This window comes from Sapajus apella, unplaced genomic scaffold (genome assembly GCF_009761245.1).
Source record: "Sapajus apella isolate SASKATOON/1434 unplaced genomic scaffold, GSC_monkey_1.0 scaffold25, whole genome shotgun sequence".
NCBI lineage: Eukaryota > Metazoa > Chordata > Mammalia > Primates > Cebidae > Sapajus > Sapajus apella.
In genome coordinates, this window is record NW_022436965.1 from 16,931,273 (window position 1) to 16,956,793 (window position 25,521).

The 25,521-nt window shown below is 40.1% G+C and overlaps 1 protein-coding gene and 1 long non-coding RNA gene across 3 annotated transcripts in view; one reads left to right on the forward strand and one right to left on the reverse strand.

Annotated features, from left to right (window-relative positions):
- Positions 1 to 3,311: 3,311 nt before the first annotated feature.
- TNFSF4 (TNF superfamily member 4) lies at positions 3,312 to 25,124 on the forward strand. 2 transcript variants are annotated; one of them, XM_032291370.1, is made up of 3 exons: positions 3,312 to 3,618; positions 21,813 to 21,861; positions 22,838 to 25,124. In XM_032291370.1, exons 1-3 carry the CDS (start codon positions 3,466 to 3,468, stop codon positions 23,185 to 23,187), a joined length of 552 nt encoding a protein of 183 aa, XP_032147261.1. In that variant the 5' UTR covers positions 3,312 to 3,465; the 3' UTR covers positions 23,188 to 25,124. The 2 variants fall into 2 exon arrangements, with proteins under 2 accessions (XP_032147261.1, XP_032147260.1); XM_032291369.1 differs by lacking the exon at positions 3,312 to 3,618 and adding an exon at positions 4,545 to 5,294.
- The window catches only part of LOC116560134, a 351,496-nt gene continuing 333,822 nt past the window's right edge, over positions 7,848 to 25,521 (reverse strand). The window contains exon 4 of the long non-coding RNA XR_004272811.1: positions 7,848 to 8,037. This is a non-coding gene — a long non-coding RNA (uncharacterized LOC116560134). The remainder of the gene's footprint in view (positions 8,038 to 25,521) is intronic.

A 25,521-nucleotide genomic window follows, 5' to 3' on the forward strand; every position in this document is an offset into this window, starting at 1 on the left:
CACTGCCTCTCTCCAGTGTTCCAGATGGCCAGACTGCTTCTCGTTTCTACCAGATTGACTTGATTCATCTCAAGGAAGCTGTTTCTGTCCTAATTCCAGTGTACATTAGCACCTGTCCCCTACATCCTTTTCTCCTGAACTGACACTTAGGCCCCAGCACTTTCCAGGCTGTAGACATTCTGCTTTCCCGTCTGTGACCTCCCTGAGGACTAAAAATGTGTTTTGTTCATGTATTTTCCTCTAGTATTTGGGTCAGTCTTGTTGAATGGGCAAATGAAAATCTGACTTAGAGATAAATGAAAAACGTAGATTTTTAGCACCAAAAAAACCCCAAAACCAAAACCCTGACACCAAAAAATCCAAACAACAACAAAGCCCTCAAAGCAAAAAACCCCCAAATGTTTTTGCTTCTTTCTGAACATGAGGTATCTTGTGAGTGGTCAAAGCCCTTTTCTTTTCCATATTTTCTGTAGTCTTGAGATGGCTATTCATTTAGGAGGTAAATGATTATTAAATAAAGCCATCCTGTGGCTTTAAGGCTGGTTTGTTCTGGTGCGTTTATGTGTTTAACATTTGTGAGATACTTTAAGAAAAATTGCCACCAGCCCTGATGGCTCATGCCTATAAACCCAGTGCTTTGGGAGGCGAAGGCAGGAGGATTGCTCAAGGCTAGGAGTTTGTGACCAGCCTGATCAACATAGCAAGACCCTGTCTCTACAAGAAATTAAAAAAAAAATTAGCCAGACCTGGTGGTGCATATCTATAGTCCTAGCTACTTGGGAGGCTGAGGCAGGAGGATCTCTCAAGCCCAGGAGTTCTGGATTACAGTGAGCTATGATTGCCCTACTGTATTCCAGTGCAACAGAACGAGACCCTGTCTCTAAAATAAATACAAATGCAAACAAATTTCCGATAGGTTCAGTAATGCATTTGACCCCTTTAAAAACATTTAAACTTTGTTTTTTGGAAAACGTTTTGAAGATGGAAGACTCTGCCCATCTGCCTAATACTGAAAGGCCAGGAATGATAACTCTGAATAGTGGTTTCATTGGTTCATATGCTAGACCAGCCCAATGATGAACTTTGGAATGCCTAGACAGTCTTATCGAAAGGTCGTGCCTGGAACTTCCAGCCCAGTGTGTGTGTGTGTGTGTGTGTGTGTGTGTGTGTGTGTGTGTGATCTCTTCCCACAAAGAATGTGAAGAAGCTGTGAAAACGTGTTCAATTAAAAAAAGAAACAAGTATAAAAATCATTTAAACATCAACAAAAATTACAACTAGGCAAAATATGGCAGTAGGAGGACAAGACAAGGCAGATGAGAGGTGTGTCATTGAAGTGTAGGCCTAAATGTGGGTATAGATGACTCTGTGCAAAGATTTTTCTTCCTTGGAGCCATGATATTAACAGTGAGAAGAAATGCTGCTTAAGGCACAAGTAGGTGCACAGTAAATGTTGATATTTTTTCATTCTTTTGACAGTGATTTGAAAATATTATCTATGGCTTTCAGCATGAATAGTTTTTACTATTTCTTTTTCAGTTTATTTCTAGTTTCTAGGTTTTTTTTGCTGTGACCCCTAGTCACTTTTTGAAAATTGATGAGTAAATAGTTACTGATTTTAAGGCTCAGTTATAATGAATTACTACACAAGAATTGGGCTTTACGCACTGATTTTCCCTCCAACTTTTTTCTCCATACCCTATGTGTAACACATGCTTTGGTCACAGGACTATGACAAATACGTTTGGATAGAACTTGATTGCTAGTTTTGGCTTGGAGTCTATGACATTGTGCCTTAGTTGCCTTGTCTTTTAGATGAAACTTGAATTTCTGAAGACCAATATATTCTGCAAATACAAGGCATAAATATTGTAGTGAAGGTATTAATTCATATTTTAATAGATAAATATCGTAGTGATAAATGTACTTCACATTTCCCACAAACTTTTTCTTGTAAATACACCTAATTTCCATTTTTTTTCCGTGAAACGAAGTGGCGTATAACAGTTCATACTGTCAATATCCAAAATATTTCTCCCTCCTTTCTTTAAATAACTGTTGAACGCCTTATGGGGAGCTGAGAGAGACATACTTGGCCACAGAAGAGAGACAATTCTGTCTCAAACAGCCCTTCCCCAGCATCCCTATGTTGTCCGGTACAGTTCCAGGCTCATATAATGTACTCAGTAAATACTTGCCAATTTGAACTTGGCATTATAAGTAAATTTTATCATTTATTTCATTTTATTGTTTATTTTAGTGGTAAAGGGTACCTGGTATTTATTGATAACTCTGACTTTCCAAGTTCTGAGGCCAGCCACAACCTCAAAGAAAGAAACTTTTTTTTTTTTCTTGAGACTGAGTCTTGCTCTGTCACCAGGCTGGAGTGCAGTGGTGCAATCTTGGCTTACTGTAACCTCCGCCTCCTGGGTTCAAGCAATTCTCCTGCCTCAGCCTTCTGAGTAGCTGGGACTACAGGCATGCACCACCATGCCTGGCTAAATTTTTGTATTTTTTTAGTAGAGATGGGGTTTTACCATGTTGGCCAGGCGCTAACTCCTGACCTTGTGATCCGCCACCTTGGCCTCCCGAAAGAAACAGTCTTCAAAGTTTATTTACGTCTATTCATTTGTTCATTCATGGGAAAATTATGTATGGGAAAGATGCAAACTGGAAGGAAGGGAAAAAGGATACCCTTCTGCTTCTTTTCTGGTGTGCGGAAAATTAATCATATAATTGTCTACTGAATTTGCCTTAAAGGATTAAATGAGAAAAATATTGTAAGGCCATCTAATGCAGTGCCTGACACATAGTAAATGCTTTAACAATGGTAGCTTATTTTCATGCAATAGACTACAACCAGAGGATCTCAGTCCTTTACTTCTACATGACCCACTGTCCTATTTTCTTGTTTTGTCTTTTTGATTTAAGAATGATCTGTGTGTGCTTTCTTTCTGAATCTGCAAGAGGGGTTCAATGTTTAGTTACATAGTAAAGTGCAGATAAGAATCTTGGGCTATCATTTCCCCTAAATCTATTCTATGATTTAAGACACCTTGGGTAAGGGATATATGAGCTCCTACATCAACGGATGATGATTTTTATCTTTACCAAGTGGCCCACAATTTGTTACTGGTGCAATAAGTTAAGAAAATAGCATACTTTTATGACTGTCATTTCACAGTCACTCAAATCAGAACTGGAATGCCACAAAAACAACTCCCTGTTAGCCCAGAGGAAAAAAAAAGAAAGAAAGTAAAGGGGAAATTCAGATTAGTCACAAAGAAGTTCCCCCGCCTGCCTGCAAAAGTTGCAGCGTTAAAACTGAGAGAGTCCGCTTTGCTCTTTCAATTGCCTTTTATCTCGGGTCCTGAGACCTTTGCCTATTTTCTGATTGATAGGCTTCGTTTCGTCCCAGCTTCCCCTTTTTCATATCTTCATCTTCCCTCTACTCAGATTGTGAAGATGGAAAGGGTCCAGCCCCTGGAAGAGAATGTGGGAAATGCAGCCAGGCCAAGATTCGAGAAGAACAAGCTATTGCTGGTGGCCTCTGTAATTCAGGGGCTGGGGCTGCTCCTGTGCCTCACCTACATCTGCCTGCACTTCTCTGCTCTTCAGGTAAGATGCACCACTGGGCGCTATTTTCCCACCAGCTCATGCTGATGGCAGCTTCAACAGTGCAAACAGTCACTTGGACATAATCTTATGCTAAAATTGTGAGTTTTTTCCCCCTCCCCACAGCAATCGTAAAGTGTGGTTAAACGCCCTTCTGTCTCTCCTTTCCTTCCCTCTTTTCAGCAGTGGCAGTGGTAGGGCAGAGTGGAGGTAGGGCAGAGTCACTGCTTCTAGACTTTTTTTCTTTTTCTTTGCAATGCAAGAATCCTGGTATTATCCCATTATAAGCTGTCAATTTGAAGCTTCAAGTCACTGATATACCTGGTCTATCCATTGTGATAGTAATGTGTTTGATCAGGCAATTAATATTAAAAGGAAATAAGAAAGAGACCAATTTTACTTTCCCATAATATTCATAAACTCTATAGATCTGCAAGGTGAGTTTGTTTTTAAAGAATGCGGAAAGTATCAAATTAATAGGGCAGCAATGTGTGTGTGCATGTGTATGCCTATGTGTCCACTCATTCACTCCAATGATTTAATCAGATATTGCTTCTCACAATCTATCTCTGCCTGTCACAACTTAAAGACATCACTTCATCTTTTTCCCACCTTATTAAATACATCATGTAGTAGGAGATTATTTCTAGTATTTTCCCCACTTAATTAAAATATTCCCATTTTTCTTTCACTTTATTCTTCTTCCACACTTTTTGCTTTTACATTATTTTTTCTTATTCATGGATGTTCTTCACTGCAGAGGATGCTGCTGGAGAAAAATAAATATACATTCTCCTCATGTTCCTTTGTTGGGGCTAGTCTGATAATCTTGTTTCGCCAGCTGGTTGTTTTGGGTTAGAAATGTTTCTCCCTGATAAAGGTCAGGCAGTACAAACTTTGATTTCTGATGGTCTTGTCTGAAACTAAGAACCTCCAATTAAACCAGAAGGAGATGAGCAGTCTTGGCAAATGCCTGGGCTTGTCTGCCTACAGGAAATAGGGTTTTCAGTGCACGGAGGCTGGTGAGAGTGTGTGTGGTTGTGATCACCGGACAACAGAGAGTGCTCGTGTCTCCAAATTCCAGAAGTGTAGCCGGTATCACGCTCAGGGCTGCAGACCAGTGAGCATGATAGTACACTTATCCTCTCTTCATCACAGCACACGTTTACGTCTTCTTGCAGAACTCTTAGGGTGCAATTAAGTAGGCGATTCGGGGAGAGGGTGTGGGGGAAGAGTAAGGTGTCCATGGCAGGATGCCCAAGACATCGACCGGATGCCTAAGACATCAACCGGAATTAGGCTCTTTTGAGAAGAAAACAAAGAGAGTAACCGAAAATAGAACAGCTGAGTGCATTCACCAGGTCTGGGAGCCCTGAGAGTGCTTTTTCAAACAACCACAGTGTTACATATTTCCTTACACCATGGGATGATAAAACACAGGACACATGGCTCCGTGCAGGGCTAACTGATTGCACAAGGGCTCTGAGCAGGAGAGAGCAAAAGGTGAAACGCAGACGTACAGCTTGCTGGTGGTTGGGGCCACCTTGGACTATAAATACCCAGGAGATGTTGAGAAAAACAGGGGGTCCTTTCTGACAAGCCATCCAGCATCTCTGGGACAGAAGGAAAGCCGTGGGAAGAAAAGCTGGGCACTTGTTTCTAGGACCCTAAACCTGATGGTGAGTGATCTCTAGGGGAGAATTAGCTTCTATAGTCCTGGAACAGAGATGGAAGCAAGACATAGGTGGTATATTTGAGTTGTTTGCTTAAGAAACATGCTCCTTTCTACTCTGAATATAGATTTTTTTTTCTTGCACAGATATTGGAAATTCTTCACTTGATGTTAATTATAAAATTTTTAAATTTCTAATTAGCTAATGTAATTTCTTATATTGTTATAGGATCTGGGACAGCACAATGGGTCCTTACATTTAATCTTATATTTATTACTTACACTTTATTATGAGAAGGATAGCATAGATGGGTTGTATGTGTTTTCTGTAGAACCTGATGGTTTACCAAATAGTGTTGGTGGCAGTGGTAGCAGCAATGTGTGTGTGTGTGTTTGAGACAGACAAAGACAGAGTGATTGAGAGAGAACGTTGTACAGCAGCTCTTGAAAAAGAGGCATAGACTAGTGGCCATTTAAAACTCATTTACAATACTGTTTGGAATTTTGATTGAGGAATTGAGGGGGTGGTGGTGGTGGTGTTGGTAGTGGTGAGGCAAGTCAAACCTCTACTTTTATAAGACATAAAGTTACAGTGATGTGCACTGGAGGTGAAATAGAGCTGGAATGCTCACCATTTAACCCAATTAAATTGGATCTCTTTTATTGCAAGAGAAAGGTTTTTGGGAAATAAGTATGATTTTCCCTTTATTTCTTAGATTGAATTTTTTAGCCCTATGAAATAATTGCCTATATTAATGACTCTGTAAATACAGATATAGCTACTAAGCTCCATTTGGCAGTCAACTCTCCCGTCAATCAAGTTTATTTAGTAGCCTCTGTTTCCGCATCACTGGGTTAGGTCTATTTATGCACATAAAATGCAGACGATTTTCTTTTCAAGATGCCAGAAAAAAAGTTAGACCTACCCACTCCTCATCTAATGTACTGTCCTCTTTGGGCCTTGATTTTATCATCTGTATTATGAGAAAGTTGGATCAGATGATCAATAAGATGTCTTCCAGCTCAAAATCCTATGAGTATATAGTTTATATATTCACAGAAGGGATATAAGGATTTGAGAAATGCAAAATGTGAGTTAATTTTTGTGTTTGAGCTTATGGATTTCTTGGCTCCTGAGAAGGGATTGGGGGAATCAAATTTGCACCTATATACTTTCCTATACTTAAATAATATATCCTGTACGCATCTAAATGACCCATTCCAGATTAGCAAAACACACTGTTTAGAAAAGGAAAAGCAGTGAATGCCCTCTGAGAATATTCATGACACAAGGTATATAAGTCAGTCCTCCTGCCACCAAAATCAATACACATTGTTTGAATATTATATTGAGATATCCACTTAAATTGTCAGGATTCCACTCTTACCTGGAACTTCAGCTACAGAACAAAGGCAGTAAAAGCTGACCTATAAGGTGTGAGAAACCTCACTGAAACCATTGAAACTTGGTTCTTCCAAGATTCATATCACCTTTATTGTTACCCTCAAAGATGTGAAGGCTTTTAGTGATACTTTTTTTCAGCAATTTCCACTGTTAAAGGCTTACATTCTTAACATTTTTTCAGCTGGAAAAAACAGAAGTGGAGGTACTTAAAAAGTGACTTGACCAGCTCTGTATCAGTGAGAGCCAGCATTAGAATTCATAGTTTCTTAATGAAGTTTAGGGCTACAAGTTGGACCTTTCTTTGTATCATTTAATAAGAGAAATAGGAGTTTGCCTGAAAAAAAATCTTATTTCCTATTAGCTTAATTTACATGTCTCCATGTAATTTAGCAAGCTTTTAGAACTTCTTTTTTAATAATAGACTGCAAATAAGATAATTTCAAAGGCATCTGAATTTGCTTTTCATAAGCAAACCTTTGAGAATTAAAACAACATCCGAAGTTGACCTGGCTTGTCATAAGGCATTTTGGGTTAAGAATCACTGGATTTGGGGCAGGTGTTAGACATAGTTTCTTTAAAGATAAGAAAACAGAAACCCAGAGAGGGTAGGTGAACCATTAGTGATCACTTAGCTGGTTAATTCACCAGAAACTCCTGATTCCTACACTACAGTTCTTCCTATTATCAATCAAGCCATCCTTACACAGATTGTTTTTACATTGAGTGATTCCTTCTGCTAGGCACTGTTTGAGGCATGGGAGATATAAACATCCATTGGAGAAGGTTTTTGAACTATTTGCACTCACAGACAAGATGTGGGGTGGGGACAAAAGAGTGACATGCTAGAGGGACAACGGGAGGAGGAGAGCAGGGAGGAGGGAGAGGCTGCCTCCGTCTTCTGGGGAGTCAGGAAAACCTAGGGGAAGAGATAATGCTTCAGCTGATACTAGAAGGAGGAGAAATTCTTTAAGCAGACAGGAGGATGGGAATGGGTGGGTAGGGGCGGACGGCTTACTAAGCACGAATGGCACGTTGTTCCGAATAACTGAACTTAAATGTTCCGGCGGGGAAGTGGTGGAGATGAAGCTGGAAAGCTGGGGGTGGGGGTGGAGGGCATTTCACAAAGGGTCTTGTGAATCATGGTCAAGGAACATGCTTCATTCTCTCCTACGCTAAAGAAAATGCAGGAAAAGTTACCAACATTGTCAACTCTCCAAATTTGGCTTCTCTTGTGTGGTATTTTGGCAAATATAGAAAGTGAGTCTAATCCGATCGGCACTAGGGGGCACCACTGTAAAAGTAACCATTCTCTTGTGTTTGTTTGAAGACAGCGAATCTTCTTTTCCTGAAGAATTAAGATTAGAAAAAAATATTAGAAAACCGTTGTCAGGCAGTCAAGTGCTTATCCACATATAAGAGAATCAACAATATCAGGGGCAGCTAATGTAATTCACTATTTGCACAGTGATGATATTTTCTAAATGAAGTATTTAGATATATGTTTTAATGCAGGTACTCAAAATGGGACAGAATAATTAGGATGGGGATGATACTGGAAAATATTGCACATGTATGTACATATAGACGCAAACATACACACACAGTGGAGAGTTGGGAAACAAGCAGAAAGGCTCTAGGTATAGATCTAGGGGTACAATCTCTCTGTTCCTCTTCTCTGACCTCAGCTGCTTGGGACCCAGCCTTATCTAGGAGCTGGCCACCTTGGCCTTCCAATTCTTTTCTATTTATTTATTTTTTTACATATAGCAATTACTTCCCTCTCAAGTGGCAGCTTCCCCCAATTCAGGGCTTCTCCATTCATGGAAAATGAAAGTTAATCCTTTTGCATCATTTGGGTTAGAGGAGCTACACACAATGTATTGTTATTACTATTTCAAGAGGAAAGACGAACCCAGCTGAGTTATAGGCAGAAAGGTTTATGTCTCCACAGTCGCTAATGAAATACATGGTAGAGCTGAATTGAAAGCAAATTTTTCAGCATCCTATGCTTTGTATATTTTATTTGTAGTCACCCATACTTTTGCTAACCAATCTTTTCAAACAATGGAATTACAATATTTGCTTACACAAAACTATAAAATATTGTCTCATTTTGGAGCAGTCGTTGGAGTACAAAGGGAGTGCAATGGGACAGGAACCAGACTTTATCAGTCCAGGCTTTTACCTCTTGACCCCAAGTAAATTCCTTGAAATTCCCTGGGCATCAGTTTACTCATTTCCAAGACTGGAATTTGGTTGTGGTGAGGATCAACTGATACACAGCTTTGTACAAGCTAAGATTATTATAATTATTCATGAACATGCTTCCATTAACATATCGCTACTAAAATGTTGGCTTTGTAGTATGTGTGCACACGCATACACATGCACTGTAACTCAAATCTCAGAAAGCATATCAGTTAAAGTTAATGATAACTTCATAAATTTTTTGATTTCCCTACTGTAATTTTTAGGATTAAAAAAATCCACCTTGGAAGAGTCCTATTATTTTTAAACATAGATTTCTAATTAAGAGATTATGGATGCATTCTAGAACAAAGGAAGAATGAAGGAGAGAATTTATGAGGTTATGAAGTGTTATTAGGTTCAGTGTCTGTTTACACGTTCAAAAATCTAAAATTACACCCTTAGATCACATGGCTTAGGCTGTTCCATTTCTTCTCATTTTGATATATTTCATCCAATTCTCCAATGACTTGGCTACCAAATAAGGCAGGAAATTAGATTTACAAGAGACATATCATCTGGTTCACAATTTTGGAAGCATTGGGGAATATTACTGGAATAACCAGTTTTTTTTTTTAAATAGACATTTCATTCTGAAACGCAACTTAGGTGGGTTATTAATTTTTATGTTTGCCTAGCTTGATAACATGCAAATGCTATTTAAGAACATATGCTCCTTGACAGAAAGATGGATAAACAGACGTGAACTTTAATTCTTCTTGCACTAATTTAATAAGAGCTTGTGGTTAGAGAGCCCTAATTCCCAAAGTACTATATTGTACAGGTAGGGAAGCGAGGGCTCCAGTGAGTTTAAGTGGTATACCCTCAGGGCTGGGCTCCCCTGCAGGCAGCCAGAGCTTCATCCTAGAAAGCCAGTGAAACAGTATCAAAGATCAGGATAGAATGACAGTATTATAAAAATTATAAAGAACCATCAAAACATGCATCAAGGGAAAACATAAAGATCTTAATGAGTTATAAAATAAGTTGTAAAACATGTATTTTATTTTCCAGTTTAGTAATGTAAAACGTATTTTGAATTACTTGTGTGTTGGGTCACTGCAGTTTTTAGCTTCTAAGACCCCCATGGGTATTCATCTGGCCCTGTATATGGTACAATAACTCCTGAACTCAAACCTTTTTTGAGTTGTCTGTGTCTGTTTGCATGGATGGATGGGTAGCAGGGAGGTTGAATGGTACTTGCAGTAATAGTCTCTCATCTTTGCAGAGCTTTTTACTTCTGACCTCATTTCTTCACTAAGACCTTGGAGAAAGATTGTCGTTTTACACGGAGAAAATTTGAGACATAGAGACTTGACTAGGTTTGCACAGAAAGGTCAGGATTAGAAATTAAGACTCAGTCTAAATTCCAGTCCTATCTTCTTCTATTATACTTGACCAGGAGGCCACAAGTCTGAGCTTTCAGAATATTGGCTGGCTGTTTTTAAAATTTTTTTTCTTTTCTGGCATCAGTATTTTTTGAAGAAAAATTGGAGGAAGGATTTATGTCATCACAGAGGGAAGAGAGACTTTTTTTTAAAAAGGTTTTAAATCTACTTGCACAAAAGTAGACAACATAATCAGCAAAGCTTTAACAATCACATAATACCTTATGGATTATTTTTATAAAACAGTCAAAGCATTGCATGTATGATATATTTGTACAGGAGGAAGAGGACCTGAATTCTAGTACTAATTCAGTAATTTATTCTCTCTCAGTCTTACTTTCTTCTGCATTTTTAAAAATGATAATGAGATTAGGCTCTATGATTTCCCAAGGCCTTTCTTTTTTTTTTTTTTTTTTTTTTTGATTGTGTTTTTCTATTGTTACCCAGGCTGGAGTGCAATGGCGCGATCTCGGCTCACCGCAACCTCCGCCTCCTGGGTTCAGGCAATTCTCCTGCCTCAGCATCCCGAGTAGCTGGGATTACAGGCATGCACCACCATGCCCAGCTAATTTTTTGTATTTTTAGTAGAGACTAAAAGTACAGTAGAGTAGAGACCATGTTGACCAGGATGGTCTCGATCTCTTGACCTTGTGATCCACCCGCCTCTGCCTCCCAAAGTGCTGGGATTACAGGCTTGAGCCACCGCGCCCGGCTTCCCAAGGCCTTTCTAGCTCCATCAGACTGATTGAAAGAATTACTTAAGTGATAGTGTAATTTTCACACTCTATACAAATTTTGTCACTCCGGTAATAAGCGTAGTATAGGGACAATCTTAGTTGCTCATTTACTATCAGAAGGAGCCACTTGGGGAAGAAAGGGCCTGCTGCTTTTGTGACAGCAGGGGGGGTCTATTATGTTGAAAATGAAAAAAACCTATTCAGCCGTAAGTAGTTTCTTAGGGCTATTGGAACAAATTACTACAAACTGGGTAAATTATAGCAACAGAAATTTAGTCTCTCACAGTATCGGAAAATAGAAATGTGAAATCTAGGTGTTGGAAGGCCATGCTCCTCTGAAGCCTGTAGAAAAAGAATCCTTCCTTGCTTCTTTCTAGCTCCTGGTGGCTCCCAGCAATCTTCAGTGTTCTTTGGCTTGTAGCTGTATTGCTCCAAGCTCTGCCTCTATATTCACATGGCTTTCTTTCAAATGTGTATCTTGTGTGTCTTCTCCTTTTCTTTAAGAACACCAGTCATATTAGATTTAAGGCCCACCCTAATCCAGTTGACCTCATGATAACTAATTGCATCTACAAAGACCCTATTTCCAAATAAAGTCACATTCCAAGGTTCTACACCCACCCGAAGTTGGGAGAGACACCATTCAAACCACTACTGTAAAGCACATTCATTTACTTATTCAGCAATGTTCATGGAGCATGTTACCTGTCAGGCACTGAGGACACAAAGGTGAGCAAAACAGGCATATCCTCCCTGCCCTCCCCAAGTTTGCAACCCAATAGGAAAAGACACAGTTAAGCAATAGCACACGATAAGCACTGGATAACCAAGGAGGGCACTGTTCATCAGTAAGAAGTTTCACAGAAAGCTACCTACCAGCTTGAAGATCTAGTTTCTTGATTGGGATTATAAAGTGAGCATACTTGTTTTTTTTGCATTAGGTACTTGGTTTCACTTCCATTAATTAACAGGAAGGGTTTAGTTTAAAATGACAGTCATCATTCTCACCACCATAATCCTCATCCCACTGCTATTCTGTGATGATGTTACCATTGACCAGTCTCAGTTTGTATCAGAGCACATGCTGAGGATTATTTAGCCTCCCACAGATGAGGTGAAGAGCTTCACTGCATGCACAACACCAGGGATCATCTTTTTGTAAACTTTTATTTTAGGTTCAGGGGTGCATGTGCAGGTTTGTTATACAGGTAAATTGTGTGTCACTGGGTTTGCGGTGCAGATTATTTTGTCACTCGGGTAATAAGCATAGTATAGGTACAATCTTAGTTGCTCATTTACTATCAGAAGGAGCCACTTGGGGAAGAAGGGTCCTGCTGCTTTTGTGACAGCAGAAGGGTCTATTGTGTTGAAAGTGATCTTCTGTTTAGAAGGTCTTCTTATCACGCAAACCTTGGAAATCTATCTTGGTTTTGAATATTCCAATAATCTAAATTGAGTTTAGACATTGAGATGAGAACACTAGAAACTAAGGAAGGGAAAGAACATTTTCTGGTCTAAGAGAAGGACTCAGGTGTCCCTAATCCCAGTGCGCTGTCTTGTTCACTCAACAGCTTGCCTTCTCAGGACAATATTCCCTCCTTGTTATATAACAAATTAGTTAGGGGAATAAGTGATTTCAAATAAAGGGACTGACTGTAATAATTCTGCTACTGTCTTTGTATATTCAAGGATGAATGGGTCAATTTCTTTTTTTTCTTCTCTACATCGAACTTTTATTATGACAATATACAACTGGTAATGTGCACCGTGACTGAAAAGAGTTCTCATATAATTTGATTTGGTCCTGGCATAAGAATAGACAGATCAACGTTTGGAATTTAGAATCCAAAACAAAACCTGCACATTTATGGTAAATTGATTTTCTTTTCTCTTTATTCTTTAACTTTTATGTTCCAGTGTACAGGTGCAGGATGTGCAGGTTTGTAACATAGGTAAATGTGTGCCATGGTGGCTTGCTGCACGGATCAGCCCATCACCTAGGTATTAAGCCCAGCATCCATTAGCTGTTTTTCCTAATGCTCTCCCTCCCCTTGCCCCTGCAACAGGCGCCGTTGTGTGTTGTTCCCCCACGTGTCCATGTGTTCTCATTGTTCAGCTCCCACGTAAGCGAGAACATGCGGTGTTTGTTTTTCTGTTTCTGTGTTAGTTTGCTGAGGATAATGGCTTCTAGCCCTATCCATGTCCCTGCAAAGGACATGATCTCATTCTTTTTTGTGTCTGTATAGTATTCCATTCCATGGTGTATATATACCACATTTTCTTTCTCCAGGCTGTCATCGATAGGCATTTGGGTTGATTCCATGTCTTTGCTATTGTGAACAGTGCTGCAATGAACATATGCATGCATGTATCTTTATAATGGAATGATTTATATTCCTTTGGATATATACCCAGTAATGGGATTGCTGAATCAAATGGTATTTCTGCTTTTAGATCTTTGGGGAATTGCCACACTGTCTTCCACAATGGTTGAACTAATTTACATTCCCACCAACAGTGTAAAAGTGTTTCTTTTCCTATGCAACCTCACCAGCATCTGTTGCTTATTGACTTTTTAATAGTGGCTATTCTGACTAGAATAGGCCAATTTGCAAAACCTTGAGCAATGTATAGTGTTGACCAGAGCCAGTGTCAGATATTATGTGATCTGGTAGCCAGTGAAGGTCCAGGCATGTCCTGAGGGGCTAAGTTCCACCTTAGTTCAACATTTATTTACTAAGTGCCATTACTTTTGAGACATGGTAGGAGGTATGGTAATGCAGTAAGTATCTTGTAAACCTACCCTTCTAGTTGCTTAGAGACTAAGTTGATGTGAGGATATTATAGTAGAGACTTACCAATCACTGAGGTGGGGACAGGAGTTCTCAAAAATGTTTTAGTAAATCCCTGTCAGTGTACTCTGAGGGCTTCCTCAGTTGTATGTGGGAAGGGGAACCAAGATATAAGAAAATCTTCCCTCTGAGGATGTGAAGAGTTGGTGCAGTAGGCAAGTCACATAATTTCATGTCACATGGATGCTTTTGGTTGATTTGATTGTTTACCTAAATACAGGACATTTCTCTCATGAATCTGTCAATTGTTAATTGTATTAGGGGCAATAAAACCGCAGTTCAAGCTCCTTCTGAAACAGAGAGGAGGGAGGTTTCTCTTTGGGAAAAGTGGTTGGAGAGAGAGGAGGCTCTTAGGATATCACCCAGGATATATAGTGGGGAGGAAGGTGGAGGTTAAGAGAGAGATGACTGGCAAAATATGCTGGCAGAGATGGTAAGGGTTGGGCATGGAGAAAGAGAAGGCGTTGGATGACAGTTACAATGGCTTTTCTTTATGTTGATTAAGTCCCAATAAACTCTTTATTCAACAAGGTTTTCAAAGCCACACATCTTAGACTCTGAGAAATGTAACTTTTGGGGTAAGTCTTTCTGAATACGGGAAACTCGTTGGCCCAAGAACCAGTTTTTCCCATTCTCCTTGCTCCTCTCTCTGGGTGGCATTCTGAACGTCCCTGATCAAAAGTTGGGGCTCATCTTTTTGTAAGAGGGCTGCTTCCACTGAGCATAGACCATGTCTGTCAGATGAGGATCTCTCCTCTCAGTCTACTGCGGTGGCTAAGTGTGAAAAATTCTCTCTTCCTCTTCTGAGGCCCCTTGAGACACACCCTGAGAGCTTGTGAGGTCATGCTTTCATGATCTCTCAGATCTTTTCTGGCTGGCATGAAGCCCAAGGTGCAGGGAGGAGAGGTTCATGTCCAGTGGTGGTGGTTTGGTGAACTGGGGAGTCCCCACCCCAGATCTGTTTCTACCACTCCCCACTAGCCCATGTCCCACTGCCGCCCTCCACCAAGACCTTGACATTGCGGTCTTGTACCAAGTGAGGAATGGCAAGGCCCACATAGTGCAGAGCCCACTTCCTGGTTTAATACTTGGCGAGTATCATTTGCTCCTGCCACAGATACCCTTCACCAGGACAAATGTCAAATGACTTTAAGGCTGACAGCCCCACGCCACATCCTAGTGAGTCAGAATTAGAGGTACACACTCTCCAAAGATGAGCTCTTGAAACAAGTGTCACTTTCTTGGGAACACAGCACAAGCTCTGAATAAACGCCAGATATCAGACACTTTTCACCTGTGTTCTTGGACAGCCCAGGGCTGAGCGCCGAAGGAGACCAAGGAAGAACCGAATTCTGACTCTTCTTTGCTGCATGTGCACGAGGAGCCTACTTTGTACTTGTGCATTGGCCTGCAGCTCCTTGCCAGGACAGTTTCATGTAATCAGAGCCGAACTAATGATTTTGGCAAGCTGAACTACATAGACAACCCGACAGGATTGGTTGAGGAGCTCTTTCTAGAGGAGAATTTCTGAATATTTTGATATATATTTATGTATTTTGACAACTATTCAAAAATTAATATTTAATCTTATTCAGTATTGATGAAAATAATTCAACTTAATTTCGAACTCTCAGATAAATGCTTTTTTTGATGTTTTTTACTTTTGCAATAGTGTAGGATAAAGAGAAGGGACGTTATCATGAACTTGGGATTCAACTGAACTCAAATGAATACATATTTATTCCTGAGCAAGTTCTTAACAGCACTAATTTTCATTTTCCCATCTGTAAAACATGGGTAATTATTATTTCTACTTCATAATGTTATTTTGAGCAGCAAATGGGGTAATACATTTGAAACTGCATAGCATATTGTAAGTGCTCAATAAGGTTTTATTTATTCTTTTCCTTTTTTTTTTTTTTGAGACAGGGTCTCACTCTGCCATGCAGTGGCATGATCATGGCTCTCTGCAGCCTCAACTTCCTGGGTTCAAGCAATCTTCCACCTTAGCTTCCTGAGCTGGGACCACAGTGGTGTACCCGTATGCCAAGCTATTTTTTATTTTTTTGTAGAGATGGGGTTTCACAGGTCCAGGCTGGTCTTGGACTCCTGAGTGCAAGCGATTAGCCTGCCTTGACCTCCCAAAGTGCTGGGATTATAGGTGTGAGCTACCATACCAGGGCCTTTTTCTTGAATGCACAAAGGTTGGCCTCATTTCTAGACCTTTCCTCCAACTGTGAATAATTATAGAATGTCTTTGGCTTATTTGGGTTTTCTCTGTCTTTCAAGGCCTAACTCCAGGTCTTTCCAACTAGTGCTGTCAAAGCCTACAATGACTGTCTGTTCTTTGAAACTTTATGACTGACATTGCGTGTAGGTATTTATGAAAGGTTTTATATATAGGGACTATTTTCCCAGCTGCCATAGAAGTTCATCAAAAGTCAGGATTGTATGTTCTGTCTCTTTGTGTTCCAAGAGTTGAGTGTAATAATTGCTGCATAGCAGGTACCTAATAATTGTTGATGCCAATTTTAACCAAACTACCAAATAATATGACAACCGTATTATTCATTCAACTACTGAATAACACAGCAGAGAAAAAATTTCTTGAGCACCAGCTTTGGGACAGGCATACTTTCTGCACAGAGCATGGTTGAAGATAAATTTTCTGGATTTAGTCTTTTGGAAGTTCATTGTTAACTGTAGAGATTTTTAAATCCGAACCTTGGATATTTATAAAAATGAAGATTCCTGGGTCCACCCAGACCTTTTGAATTACAGTCTTTGTGAATAATCTGACCCTTTGCACTTAAAACAACAGCAGCAGCAGCAGCGTATTTCTGTGGTGATTCTAATACACATTTAGAGTTTAAGAACCACTGGGCTGGTAACCTTCCTGTTGCATGATCAGCTGCTCCCAGAGATGACGCTTGTACATTACATTATTCAGTCATTTGGTGAAGTAGCTCATATTTGCCAAGTGGGTTCTTGATTGTTCCTATTTTTTTTCTTCACTTATGGGCGCCCTGAAACCCAAGAGGGAAGCCTGGAGTGTGGGTTCTTCCTATTCTTTCTCATGGTGAGGCCATTGCCAATCATCTGCATGGCAACTTCTTCTTTTCTCTAAGATTGTTATCAAAGTGGACACAAGGAATGGAATATTAATAAAATCTTCATAGAAGTGTTTCCTTACTTCATATTTGCATGGGAAAAAATGATACTTGTGTGGTATAATAAAAATTATACTGAAACTGAAGGGCATGGATCAAATCTCTTCATTTCTGTGGGCCTTAATTTCTTCATCCACAAAATATAATATTCAACTAGAATATGACTTATTTTGCATTTTTTCATGCTTCTAAGACCATTTCATTCCAAATTCAGGGCTATACTTCAATTCTGGCATGGATACTTAGGAGCATTTGCATTTCATCCTTGACTATGGTGTGGACTCTTCAGACCTTCCAGACTGAAAAAGCTTTATTCTATAGACTCTTCTTAGATGGAAGCCCGCAGGCCCTTTGATATTTTCTGTTTTCTTTGAGTATGTGGAGATCTGGGTATTTTGCTTTTCTTGATATACAGAACACTAAGTCTGTGTGTGGGGTTTGACCAAATGTCTTCTGATTGTTTTCTGTCAATATTTCTCATGAAAACCAAATTCTTTTTTATTGTTTCTCTGAGCTACAGAGAGTCAGGGCACTGATATGATGACTTTGTCAGTCTTCGTTTTTTTCTTTAATTCATTTCTTCATTCTGTTGTGATATATAAAGTTTATATAGCATTATGTAGAATAAATTATGAACATGACATGGCTTTTGTTTTCCATGTGCATCCATGAGTAATTGCTAATGTTTATTAACTTTTTGCAATATTCCATGCCAGGTCCTGATCAGTGGTATACATCATTTCATTCAAACTTTACCATATATAAATTTTTGCTGTCTCCAAAAATCAGCAATTAAATGCAATTTACCCCAGGTTACACAGCTAAGTAGTCTTGAGTAGAGGAGATAAGACTTTTATTCACTGGCATTTCATAAGTCAATAGAGTGATTTTTTTAAAATATTGGGGTTAACTGTCAGTGTTGTACATTCTATATATATACAGTGTTTTGACAAGTGCATAATGGCATGTATTCATGGTTATAGAATCATACAGGATACTTTCACTACCCTGTCCTCTACCTATTTATTTCTCCCCCCTCTTTTTCTAACCCCTGGTACCCACTGATCTTTTTAGTCTCCATAGTTTTGCTTTTTCCAGAATGTCATATAGTTAGGTCATTCAGTATATACCATTTTCAGATTGCCTTCTCTTACATAATTATGCATTTAAGATTCCTCCATGTCTTTTCATAGCTTGATAGTTCATTTTATGTTAGTGCTGAATAATGTTCCATTGTATGGTTGTATCAGTTTATTTATCCATTCTCCTACTGAAGGACATTTTGGCTGCTTCCAAGTTTTGACAATTATGAACAAAGCTACTATAAACATTTGCATGAATGAATGACTTTAAATACTTGCATGGGAATACAGAAACTGAAACTCAAGGATTGATTTAGGCCTAAAAGATGGCAAGATTTTGATGAGCAGAGACAGATGGGGTGACATGCTAGAGGCAGTGGTGTGATCTTGGCTCACTGCAACCTCTGTTTCCCGTGTTCAAGCGATTGTTGTGCCTCAACCTCCCAAGTGGCTAAGACTACAGGTGCATGCCACCACATCTCACCAGTTTTTGCACTTTTTGTAGAGATGGGATTTTGCCATGTTGGCCAGGCTGGTCTTGAACTCCTGATCTCATGTGACCTGCCTGTCTTGGCCTCCCAAAATGCTGGGATTACAGACGTGAGCCACTGCATGCGACCTATATTTTTCAAATGCTTACCATGTACCATGTGCTGGCAAACTCCTGGATGCTTTAAGTTATCCTATCTAAGCTTGATGTTCCTCTTCTGGAATGTTCCAATAACACAATTATGTCTTATTTCCACATGTATAAAGGCTAAAGCTAAGAAATGGTATAACTTTTCCAAAGAAGTCACAGTTTGAACTAAATCTGACTCCAAAGTCTATGGTCGTTGTGCCATCCTACCAGGCTCTCTATCCAAGTGCAAGGAGATCAGAACAAATAGTTGGCTAGATCATCAGACATAGAAAGGATACATGTGGCAATAAAGCTTGACAATGAGGTTGGAGCCAGGCTCTTCAGCGCTTTCACTTGGGCACTGTGGGGGTATCTCTGGGCACTGGGGTAGTCAGCATGAGGTCATTGGGTATAGAGGATGAGGGGAGAGATGGTTGGAAGGCCAATGAACAAGAGGAAGAACCATCTTTTTCTACTTCACAACATTGCTTAAATTTGATGGTATTGATGTTAGTAAGAGGCTTCTGAGGGTAGACAAATTTCTAACCCTACGTGACCTTCAGGAGAAGGAACAGGATGCCTGAGTCTGGAGTTCCAGTAGATCAGCTTCCTCCAGGTTGATCTACTGGAAGTCCAGGCTCCAACCCAGAGGAAGTCACATGCACTTTGCTCACTCACTGCCTGTCAGCATCATGGTCCCAGAGCATGTCTGGTCACTATCACCCTTACTTCATCAGAGTCCTTCAAAAAGCTAGAACATTCTTTAATCTGCAGGATATTTTTGAAGCTTTGCAAAGTCCATCAAAATAATCACATCACAAGGGCTTTTAGATCAGGAAGTGAAAGTAAATTTGGGAATGAGGAAGCTTTATGTTTTTTCTCTTTTATTAAATTAGACTTAAAGCCACAACTTTTAAAATCTAAATCATGGAAAGCTAGCGCTGAAAGGAATGCCTCTGATCTTCTAGTGAGTTTTAAAGACGAGAAGCTGCTAAGGAGATTATGAAGCTTGCGTATGTTGGCACAGTGCCTGCCTGCCATTAGCACTCTGTCACTGCGCGCTGAGCCCTGTGGCGTTTACGCTACTCCACAGATGGCTTCTTTCTGACTTTAGCAAGTGGCAATTCATGCAGGCACCAACTAGCCCAGAGAGCAGTGGAGACATTTATTTACCCAGGGAACTATGGTGGTAGGGTAATTTGCCTTTTGACAGGTCTTCCAGAGCCTTGCCCTTGAGCACAAAGAACACTAATTAGCCACCACGCCATGAACAGTACACAGAGGGGAGAGTATACTCCTGCTTCTACCCGTCAGCACCTCTCTCCATGTGCTCAGCACATTGAACTCATATTGCTTCTGCAGCCCAGTCCCTGGCAGGGCTCAGAACGGCTCTCCCTTCTTCCTATGCTGCCTGTTGGTTTTAGCTTGGTAAGGCTTGTGATGATACTTATAATAGAAATAGGGAATTCCTTGTCTGTGTGGGCAGGTACCAGTGGAATATACTTGACTGCGGTTACCAGTGTGCCAGGAGAGTGGGAAGCAGGAATTCCACTACCCAGGGCATGAAAACAAATCCCTCTCCACATCTTTGATTAGAACATCATGCCAAAATAACCTTGTGGGAAGAATTGTTGTTCTTGGCAGGCATAACAGACACTTTTTTTTTTTTTTTAGATGGAATCTCGCTTGCTCTGTCGCCCAGACTGGCGTGCATTGGTGTGATCTTGACTTACCACAACCTCTGCCTCCTAGGTTTCAGTGATTCTCTTGCCTCAGCTTCTCAAGTAGCTGGGATTATAGGCATGCACCACCATGCCCAGATAATTTTTTATTATTAGTGGAGACGGGGTTTCACCATGTTGGCCAGGCTGGTCTCGAACTCCTGACCTCAGCTGATCCACCGGCCTTGGGCTTCCAAAGCACTGGGATTACAGGCGTGAGCCACTGCACCCAGCAGCCACTTTTCTCTGTTTTCTTTTTTAGTAGGTAATACAAACACATGGCACATTTTTTTTTTTTTAAAAGCAGACCATGAAAAGTGAAGGTTAATGTTACTCCTGACTTCAGGCTTCCAATTTTTCCCCCCAGGGACAACATTTGCAACTAATATCTTGTGTATTCTTTCAGATATGTTAATATATACTCTTTTAATGACCATATAGGTGTTGTTATTATTTAACACAAATGGCAATATACTTTATGTATAATTTTGTCCCCCTCCTTTTTTTTTTTTTACTTAATAGATCTTGGAGTTGGCTTCATATTGAGCTTCTTTGTTCTTTTAACCACAAGAGTACTATCAACATTTTATCTATCAGGTTTCCTTTCTTCACTGTTTTACTTCTTTTTTTTTTGCAATTGAGTACTGACTTAGTTCAAATTATGAGTATAATGCTATGTTATACAAAATGGGAAACTGGGACGCAGTGAGACAAAACAGTATACCAAAGAAAAGTCTGGCTGAAGTAAGGACAGATCTCAGATACTTGCATAAAAGAGCACAATACTCCTAATTTATCTTGAGATGGTATGGGAAAGCAAGAGGCAGGTTAAAGTCTAGGTCCAATTTTCATAGAAAAAGTCAGGGCTAGGCATGGTGGCTTATGCCTATAATCCCAGCGCTTCAGGAGGCTGGGTGACAGGATTGCCTGCTGTCGGGAGCTTGAGACCAGCCTGGGCAATATGGCAAAACCCCATCTCTACCCCCCTAAAACCCCAAAATACAAAAATTAACCAGCTGTGGTGGTGCGTGCCTATAGTCCCAGCCACACAGGAGGCTGAAGTGGGAGGATCACTGAGCCCAGGGAGGTCGAGGCTGCAGTGAGCTGTGATTATGTCACTCACTGTACTCCATCCTGGGTGTAAGAGTAAGATCCTGACTCAAGAAAAAAAAGTCAAATCTTTTGTTGTTTTTTTTTCTCTACAGGCTACTACTTTTCTGCTTCGCTGTTCCATTGAATATGACTTGTGAATTTCATTTGTTCATGATATTTTTCCTATAAATATATGTTTCTTCCTCCCTCAGGTACCACATCAGTATCCTCGAATTCAAAGTATCAAAGTACAATTTACTGGTAAGTACTGTCAAAAGTTTAATTGATTCACATCAATGACTTGGCTATTGAGGATGATATTAGTGCTAATATGGAAATAAAAGGAATTCAAGATTTTTGGCTTGCACTTGGAATGGCCCCGCACAAAATAACCAAACTTATCACTGCCTCCTCCTACTCTTCCTCCTTTTCTTTCTCCGGTGGCAGTGACTGTTCTCAAAGTACCTTTCAGGAAAAACTAGCAATAGGGGGTAGAGAAGAGAAGCAAGTCTGTGCCCTTGAGCTCTTCCACCTGCAGCTTTGGGAGCCCATCCTGAATCCACAGATAAGCTTAATAATGCAGCTGTGCACGGCCATTAGTAACTGCTGTGGATAGGTCCAATGCCTGGGGCATGTGGAAAATTTGCATTTCATGGTCAGATGGAGACAGAATAGTAAAGAGTTGAAAACAACTGCGTTGGGTCAAGCTTCAAAGCATGGGTAGTGTGCAGGGCCAAGGCACAGGGAACCACGGCCACCCTTTGCTCATAGTTTATCCACTGAGCAAGAAAGGAGGCACTGAAGTTGCCAATCCAACCCTGTTCTGAAAAATTAGGAAACTCCAATATTAGGAAACTTTCCTGCCATAGGTGTTTTGTGATAATTTCTGTAATATCTCAGCTCCTGAATCTCAGCCCCATCTGAGACTCTCTTGGCTACTAGTGTTAGCATAGCCTCTTCTTCCATTCCACAGGTAAGGCAGATTCCACCCCACAGGTAGAAACACAGTGCTCTCTTACCTTTACGCTATCATTTTTCTTTTTTTTTTTTTTTTTGAGACACTCTCACTCTGTCACCCAGGCTGGAGTGCTGTGGCGTGATCTCAGCTCACTGCTTTTACTCTTTTCAAAATCTCTCCCTATCACTTTCTCTTCATCTGATTCCAGATGTATTGGAAAGTTGTTACCCAGTACTATGCCTAGGAATTAATAAAAAAAAATTTCTCTATCCTCCCTAGAATATAAGAAGGAGAAAGGTTTCATCCTCATATCCCAAAAGGAGGATGAAATGATGAAGGTGCAAAACAACTCAATCGTCATCAACTGTGATGGGTTTTATCTCATCTCCCTGAAGGGCTACTTCTCCCAGAACATCAGCATCAGCCTGCATTACCAGGAGCATGAGGAGCCCCTCTTCCAACTGAAAAAGGTCAGGTCTGTCAACTCCTTGATGGTGGCCTCTCTGACTTACAAAGACAAAGTCTACTTGAATGTGACTACTGACAATACCTCCCCGGATGACTTCTATGTGAATGGTGGAGAACTGATTCTTATCCATCAAAATCCTGGTGAATACTGCGTCCCCTGAGGGCCTGACAGCAACATCTAAAACCAGGCACCAGCATGAACACCAAGTTGGGGGTGGACAGGACACGGATTCTTCATTGCAAATGAAGGAGCCTCCCAGCTCAGCCATGCGGGATGTGAAAAGAAGCAGATCCTGGTCCTACTGCCCCCACCCTCAGGGATATTTAAAATTTATTTTATATACCACTTCATCTTATTTATCCTTATATTTCCTAAACTGCCTAGCCCTCACGCCCCAAGATTGCCTTGAGCCTACTAGGCACCTTTGTGAGAAAGGAAAAATAGATGCCTCTTCTTCAAGATGCATTGTTTCTATTGGTCAGGCAATTGTCATAATAAACTTATTGAAAACGGCACCTGATTACCATTTGCTGGAAATTTGACATGTGTGGGGCATTACCAAAATGAAGAGGAGCAAGGAGTGAAGGAGCAGGGTTATGAATCTGCCAAAGGTGGTGTGAACCAACCCCTGGAAGCCAAAGCGGCCTCTCCAAGGTTAAATTGGTTGCAGTTTGCGTGCTGCCTAAATATAAACTTTCTCATTTGGTGGGGGTTCAAAAGAAGAATCAGCTTGTGAAAAATCAGGACTTGAAGAGAGCCGTCTAAGAAATATCATGTGCTTTTGTTTCTTTACCATTTTGCTTTCCCAGCCTCCAAACATAGTTAATAGAAATTTCCCTTCGAAGAACTATCTGGGGATGTGATGCTATGAAAAGTCACTTAATCAGTGACTTAAGATTTTCTTCTATACAGGGAGAGTAAGATAATTTATTGTGAAGGGTTAGCTTTACTGTATAGGATAGCAGGGAACTGCACCTCTCAGGGTAAAAGTTAGTAAGGATTTTAACTGTCTGGGGAGGAAAACATATTCTTTGCCACAGACAGGCAAAGCAACACATGCTCATCCTCCTCCCTATGCTGAGACACACACTCAGTGCCATGTATTGTACACACGTGCACATTGCTGGTTTCAAGAAATGAGGCAATTCTATTATCAAATTCAATTTGCTGTCAAATAGCATGAAGAAGTTATTGTGCCTTATGAAAAATAATGATCTCTGTCTAGAAATACCATAGATCATAGATAGTCTCACACTGATAATTGAAACTAAAAGGATCTGTAATTAGCCAATGCCAATGGAATAGGATCTCCTTATATTTAGTTGAAATGTCCCCTTGATATAATGTGTCATGCTTATGGCGCTGTGGATAATATGATTTTTCATGTCAAGTTTCCAGATGATTTGTAACTTCTCTGTGCCAAAACCTTTATAAACTTAAAGTTTTGAGATATATATTTTAAAATTGTAGTAAATGTTTCCTTGACACTTTAAATAGAGGACACAACATATCACAGAATCTTTCTGGATGATCCTGTGTTATTAAGGAATTGTACTATGCTACAATTATCTCCAGAATCTCCAGAAACATGGAGGGCTGTTTGCCCTACACTAAATGGTCTCAGTTGGAGTTTTTTTCTGTGTGTTTGATACCAGTTTTTTATTTCCTCTTAAGTATCTATCTTCAACTATATTCCCATTCCTCCATTTTAATCTGTTATGAAGGAAGGTAAATAAAAATGCTAAATAGAAGAAATTGTATGTAAACTAAGAGTAATCAATTTCTGAGTGGCTGCCAAGACACTCACAGAATCATAATCAGAGCTAAACATTTATGGAGGGCCTACTGTGGACCAGGCACTGGGCCAAACACTTACAGTTACAAGAATCGTTCTGAGACAGATATTCAGTGATATCTGTCTTCACTATTCAGAAGATCTGTGTGTGTATATGTGTGTACTTTGCTTTTTGTTACTGATGTTCTGCATAATTGCAGTTACTCAGTGAGTGATATCTGGAAAAGTAAATGTTTATGACTATAGGTAATATTTAAGAAAACGTCAGAGATTACTACAAAGAGCTCTACTCACATAAACCAGTAAACCAGGAAGAAATGGATAAATTCCTGGACACTTGCACTCTACTGAGACTAAACCAGGAGGAAGTTGAAACCCTGAATACACCAGTAACAAGGGCTGAAGTAGATGCAGCATTCAATAGCCTACCAACCAAAAAAAGTCCAGGTCCAGACGGGTTCACAGCCAAATTCTACCACAGGTACAAAGAGGAGCTGCTTCCATTCCTTCTGAAACTGCATCAAACAATACGAAAGAAGGGAATCCTCCCTAACTCATTTTATGAGACCAACATCATCCTGATACCAAAACCAGGCAGAGACTCAACTAAAAAAGAAAACTTCAGGCTAATATCCATGATAGACATCGATGCAAAAAGCTTCAATAAAATACTGGCAAACAGATTGCAACAGCACATCA